General features: G+C 47.9%; 1 protein-coding gene across 13 annotated transcripts in view; it reads right to left on the bottom strand.

The window, feature by feature from the left end:
• Positions 1-6,000, bottom strand: part of CTNND2 (catenin delta 2) — a 944,995-nt gene that overhangs the window by 13,474 nt on the left and 925,521 nt on the right. For all 13 annotated transcript variants that reach the window (XM_032278818.1, XM_032278821.1, XM_032278825.1 and 10 more), the window contains one exon: positions 2,198-2,329. In XM_032278818.1, coding sequence (XP_032134709.1) covers positions 2,198-2,329 — 132 coding nt within the window. The remainder of the gene's footprint in view (positions 1-2,197; positions 2,330-6,000) is intronic.

Genomic DNA, 6,000 nt, shown 5'->3' with positions numbered 1-6,000 from the left:
CCCACCGCCACCTCCGCTACCCCACCGCCACCTCGGCTACCCCACCGCCACCTCCGCTACCCCACCATCACCTCCGCTACCCTCACCACCAGCACCATCTTTGTTGTGGTAATAACAGCCAGTGTTTATACAGCACGGGCTGGCTTGAGAGGAACTTCCCTACATACACACATTATTCAATAAAGATCTCAATGTTCTTTCTGGCTTGCGACATGATTGATAGTGTGCTTCTGAATTGCATTTTTAAGTAAGTTAGAGCAAAGCTGTTTAAGCCTCTAAATAAGTTTGAAGAATTACATATACTGAAATTGTCAAGATCCCTGCCATTTTCTAAGAAGATGAAATTATCAGAAACACAGCAGATTTTAGTTTTTACTTCATGCATAGGGCACAATTACGTCCCACTGGAGGTATTTTGACATAAACACACACACACCCACACCAGAAGGCCTTTTGAATGATTCTCTTGGGCAAGACAGTTAAAGAGAAACATTACATAATAATAATGCAGTCAATCTCACAACTATTCTTTAATCTCAGTTTATCATCCCAGATAGCTGGTGATGTGGCTACCCAGGGCGATGAACGGGTCCGCTGAATGCGGTGTCACAACTTGTTCAGCAGAATCAGTACAAACTAGATCCTCTGCCGAATGTCTATACTCCAAGGACTCAGAGTTCCAGTTCATACCTTTCTTTATTCCAGTTCATCTATGACTGCAGCAACACGTATGGGGGGAGGCAGTGAATGTGAATAATAACCTATAGCCCACGCCTTGAATTAAGTTCCCCATTCAGGACACATTTCAGGAGCAGCGGTGAGGTGCTCCCTTGTAGGGTCTGCATGTGGAGGCAGAACGTGGTCCTGGGGGCAGGGATAAGAAACATCTGTTTATTATACTTTCCTTTATGCCGCTGAGCAGAGTTAACATGGAAAACACTGCCGCTGGGGTAAATGCATTTGCTATTAGAAAAATTTATCTTAGCTGTCCTAGTTTGGAAGGCATTTTCATAAATCATGCAATTTGTCTGCTGTGCTTCCCTGCAGTCTTCACCTAAATACTACTGGAGAACTCTGCCTCCTGCTCTTCACGTTCCTCTCCTAAGAGGGTCTCAGTGTCTGGACTGCACCCTTTGCACCCGGCTTTATGAACGATCTGACCTGACCTTGTTCTATTACAGGCCTCTTCTTCATAGCCTATTTTCACCAGGGACCCGTCTCCATGCTCATGTGGTAAAGAGGCTGTGAGGTCCCCGTTCAAAGGTCCTCAGGGCTCTGGCAGCTCTGCTTTGAAGGTATAACTCCCTCTACAGCCACATCCCCACGTCTTCTTTCTTGGAGGAGGGGCCATCCAGGGAGAGGGTGAGGTAAGGAGAGCTTGGAGGGGGTTGTGGATGCCTCAAAAGAGGCACAGAGAGAGTATATCATGTGTACAGAGTATACAGGACTTAAGGGTAAGCCCTGTTATCAGATGGGCTGGGCACGGCACGGCAGAGGGGGCAGAGACAGGCACCCATTGTACCAATTCTGGCCTCCACAGAGTCCTGGCTGATGAGAAAGGAAGACGGGGGGTGTCAGTGAGATGGCGAGGGAAAACGAGCATAGAAGACAAAAGCCCCTCAGGGAAACTGCGGTCATCAGCTCGAAGGAAGCTTCTTGGGGGTATGTCATGGTAAGTGGTTGGTATCACGGCAGGAGGAGGAAATATCTCAACAGTAGTTTCATGGGGTTTCCCTGAAATCCTCCTCCTACCCTTTCCCCTCCCCTCCTCTCCCCTCCCCTCTCTCACTTCCCCTCTGTAGCTTCCCTTCCCTTCCTCCTTCTGTTCAGTTCCCTCCGTTCCTAATCCACAGGGCCTGACTACACTGCCCCCACCATCTTAAAGTCCCCTCCCCAATGGGTTATGTCTACAAGGAAGAAATATGTGGGACTCCTCTCTAATTTGAAAGAGTATTTTGAACTGGGCAAATGAGAGAGAGGAAAGGACTGACATAAAACATGTGAAGAAAACATTTTCTCTTAGTTATGCCTCCAATCTCTGTTCCAATTCTTCAGAATCACCAACGTTAAGCTCTCAAGTGACCAGACAGCTGCTAAGTCCTGCTGAGCACCAAGGCACAGCCCCATGAAGGCTGATGCCCCAGCCCTCCACGCTGTTGCGTCCCAGGAGGGGGTGCACAGTAGGGCGGGCGCTCACCTGTCATGGCATCTTTCCTGGAAGTGTGTTCGCCTTTCGCTCCATGGTAGGTGGCATTGCTGCCGGTGCACTCGTAGTCTGTTTTCCTTTCCTTGAGGCTGATCATTTCCCGAGGTGAAGCTGGGGCACTTGCTACGTAAAGAAATCAAAAGGGTGATTTTCTGTGTCTCATTCCATAGCGTGTGGACCTTCCACACAGTCAGGTCCTCAGTGTGCATGGCCTCACATCTCTCAATACCGACGCGAGGACCTGATTTTGTTTGTTTGTTTTCTAATTTTGGCTCTTGTGCCTACCCCATTCCCTCACCTGTGACAACTGGTACTTTATAGTTAGGGAACATGTGATTTGGAGGCTGGCAGCTGGGGACCACATCCTGAGGCCATCTTCCTTAGAGAGATCACAGAGGGGACATGACCTGCCTAAGGTGTGGGGGGCAGTTTAGGAATGAGACCCCTCTTGGTTTCTTCCTTTCTCTTCTCTTTTCCTTCCCTCTCCTTCCCACACTCCTTCCTTAATTAGATGTATTTCAGAAGATCTATTACTGATATTGACTAATCCTTGATTAAAATAAATGCAGTTTTACTTAAACACTGAGTCACCTAGAAACTGCCTTTTAAAAAGTCAGAGGAAACAGCTCTCTACAAAGGATGATTTGTGGGGCAGAAATCACCAAGCCAATCAAGACCTTGTTTGTCCATGGCTGGGGTGGGCTGGGGAGGGGCATGGAGACAGCTCTGGTTCCCGCTAGGGCATCCTTGCCCCAGCCCTTTGCATCAAACCCCGTTAATCTCTGAGCCCCCCTTACACGCTGCCACTCACTGCCTGTCCGACTGGGAGGCTGAGCTCCGCTGCTCCTCTTGCACCCATGTCTAAAGTCCCGGGTTGTAATTGGAGGATCCTCCTGGGAAATTCCAGGAGTCCTTAACAAACTGGTATTAGAAGAGAGGAAAAGCTGAACTCAGAGGCGAGGAAGGCAGTAAAAGGAGGCTGAAGTTTCATGAGAGATTGAACAGATTGGCAGCAACTCAACCTTCCTGCCAGTGGAGGGGGGCCCTGGAGAGGTGGGCAGCAGCCGTGCGTCTGGGTGAGGGGCAGCTGGCCATGTGCCCCACTCTGCGGGCATCCATTCGCAGTTGTGTCCAGCTCCAAGGGAGCTCAGGCACCGTGTCCCTCTGTCGGGAGGCTCTCCCCAGCTCCCGCAGCCCAGGACAGTGCTTCAGAGCCTTGTTTACCCTCAACACTCACCTGAGAATTTAGGGATGCCTAGAGCCCATCTTGGACCTTTTGAGTCTGAATTTTCAGTGGCGGGCTTCAGCATTCATATTTAACGAGCATACTTGACGACTACTGAGGCTAGGAATCCCTAGAGCACTCTGATTTTTAGGATGAATCCCTCTTTCCTTTGCTAGTATCAAAGCCCCTACCCCACCAAACCTCAGTTTACCTTCTAGCTTATCGTTCACACCCTGTGTAGGGTCCCTTAGCTCCCTGGGTCTGTGGTCCCCTAAAGTACCTCTGTCACTATCTGAATCATGTGATTCAGTTTGTCACCCTTAGTACCTTCTACGTACAAATTCCTGTGCTAGCCACTGTGGGTGGCAGACACACAAATCACACGGCTCTTCCTGAACGTGTGCAGCTCTCAATCCAGTGAGGAAATGGATGTTCAAATAAACTAGAATGAAGGCAGAAGTGCCCAACAGATGCCACAGCCAAGTGCTGGGAAGGTAAACACAGGGGGTTGTTGCCACCCTCTTAAACCTGTCAAAATAAAATCATACCTCACTGCTTAGCTCCTGAAGCCCTCAGGGGCTTTCCATCCTGGATGCCTATTAGAATTCATTACCTGGAGTCCTTTAAAAAATACTGAGGCTTGAACCCCACTGGATGTCAGATGACCAGAAGCCCTGGGTACAAACCCAATGGCAGGCAGGGAGGAAAACCACACAGCTTGGCTAGCCTGTAGTACCCTATCCCTTGTAGGACAAGCCTGGAGCTGAAATGACTTGACCAAAAACTGAATCTCACTCATCCTGAGAACCTGTGCAGGTGGAGAGAGTGCCCAGGCTCTGCTTAGGGAACAGAGGCTCAGGGAGAGGACAGACAAGGGCTGGGATGTGGGCCATGTGTCCCGAATGTGAATCTGGGGAGATGTGAGGGGCAGCCACTGTGCCTTATGAAGACTGGGGTTCTATTGGTTCCAGAGTGGAACCGCTGCAAGAACAACCGCACCCTTAGCAGGCCCAATGGGGCTCTGCATCCGGCTCCTGCCTGCTCGCTGGTGTCTTGCTCACCTCTTCCACCCGCCGCCCCCTTCTCTTCTGTTCACCATCTTATTCTTCCAGGAGAGTCTCTCTTCCTGCCTTTGCCCTTTTTCCTCTGGGTCTTCCCTAATAAAGGTTAGCCTTTTGTGAGTTACTGCCACACAATCAAGAAGGGACAATATTTTAAAGCCTGTTGACCAAAGCTTTTAAAATGAGAATCCAATATTGCCCAGATGGTGGTGGTTATTAAACTACATCAAGTGTGTAATTATCTCCTGAGACCTTGCACACAGTGGTGCTCCAAGTCTCTAGTAAATCAGGATTAAGTTCTGGGAAAAATCAAATCACGCAAACAAGTGTTTATTAGGTGTCTGGATGTGCCTCGCCTCGGAAATCCTGAAGCAGCGCACTGGCTGCATGGCTGGGTGAGCACAGCCCTGCCTGCTCTCGAGAGGGCGGCTTCTCTCTCCCAGCCCTTGCTTCATTCCCATTGCGCTGATTGGCTCACTGTAATTCTTAATAATTACAGCTTTCCAAAAGACACTATCCATATGCTTCCCAGACTCCGTGTGCTTTATCTTTTTAAGCCTGCTGGAATCACGGAGGTAAGAAGCCTAAGGGACCACCCTCCGTGCTTCTGACATGGGTGGGTGTTTGCATGTGTCCATGGCGTTCCTGGCCATCACCCAGGGTTGGGCCAAATGTGATAAGTAATGACAATACACTAAACGGGTCAGCTTTTGCAGAGCTGGGAGCGGGCCCATTTATCTCGGTCAGATATTCGCCATTTGTTGCTCGTCATGTTGACAGTCAGGTCTGGTGTGGAGTGCTGTGACCATGATTCTCGGGGGCAGGAAGACCTCTTTGCTGGGCAATGCTCTCTACCAGGTCCTCCCTGGCACCATTCCAGAGAATAGGATTTCCTCGGCAGGGAGAGGGCAGAGAAGAGTAGGAAGAAAGCTTTCATAAATAAAAGCCTACGTCGCTGTGTCTGTGTGGGGACATAGAACTTGTTATCCCTCTTTCATTCTCAGAACAAAATCAAAATGCAGAAATCAAGATAAAAGTTCTAAAAACTTAAACTGTGAGTAAAACAGCAATCGAGTTTATGCCATTTCTATTACTAAATGGTTCACATTTCCTTTTCACCTTTCCTCTGATCTTTGGTATTCTTTAACATGACTTAAAAAAGGTATCCAATAAAGTATTTTTACAAACAAATAAAAGAAGTTCAAAATTTAAGCAATAGGAATGTGACACTATCAGGAAAATATTAAATGGAATGACTTACAAGTTACGGTTGGCTAAGATAAGAATTTATTAATGGCACCTGCTGGTTTATAGTTAATAATAAAAAGCCAATTGGATATGGAATAGTTATGAAACCATCAATGATATATGTCAAATGTATATCACACTGAAGGAAGAAAGCACATTTGGTCTTCTCTAGTTTTTATCTCAATTATGAGAAAATGCAACTCAAACAATTTTTATTTATTTTGTTATGTATTTGTTTTTTGAGACAGAGTCTCACCCTG

The sequence above is a fragment of the Sapajus apella genome, unplaced genomic scaffold (genome assembly GCF_009761245.1).
Source record: "Sapajus apella isolate SASKATOON/1434 unplaced genomic scaffold, GSC_monkey_1.0 scaffold11, whole genome shotgun sequence".
Lineage (NCBI taxonomy): Eukaryota > Metazoa > Chordata > Mammalia > Primates > Cebidae > Sapajus > Sapajus apella.
This window is presented reverse-complemented; position numbering and strand designations above follow the sequence as displayed.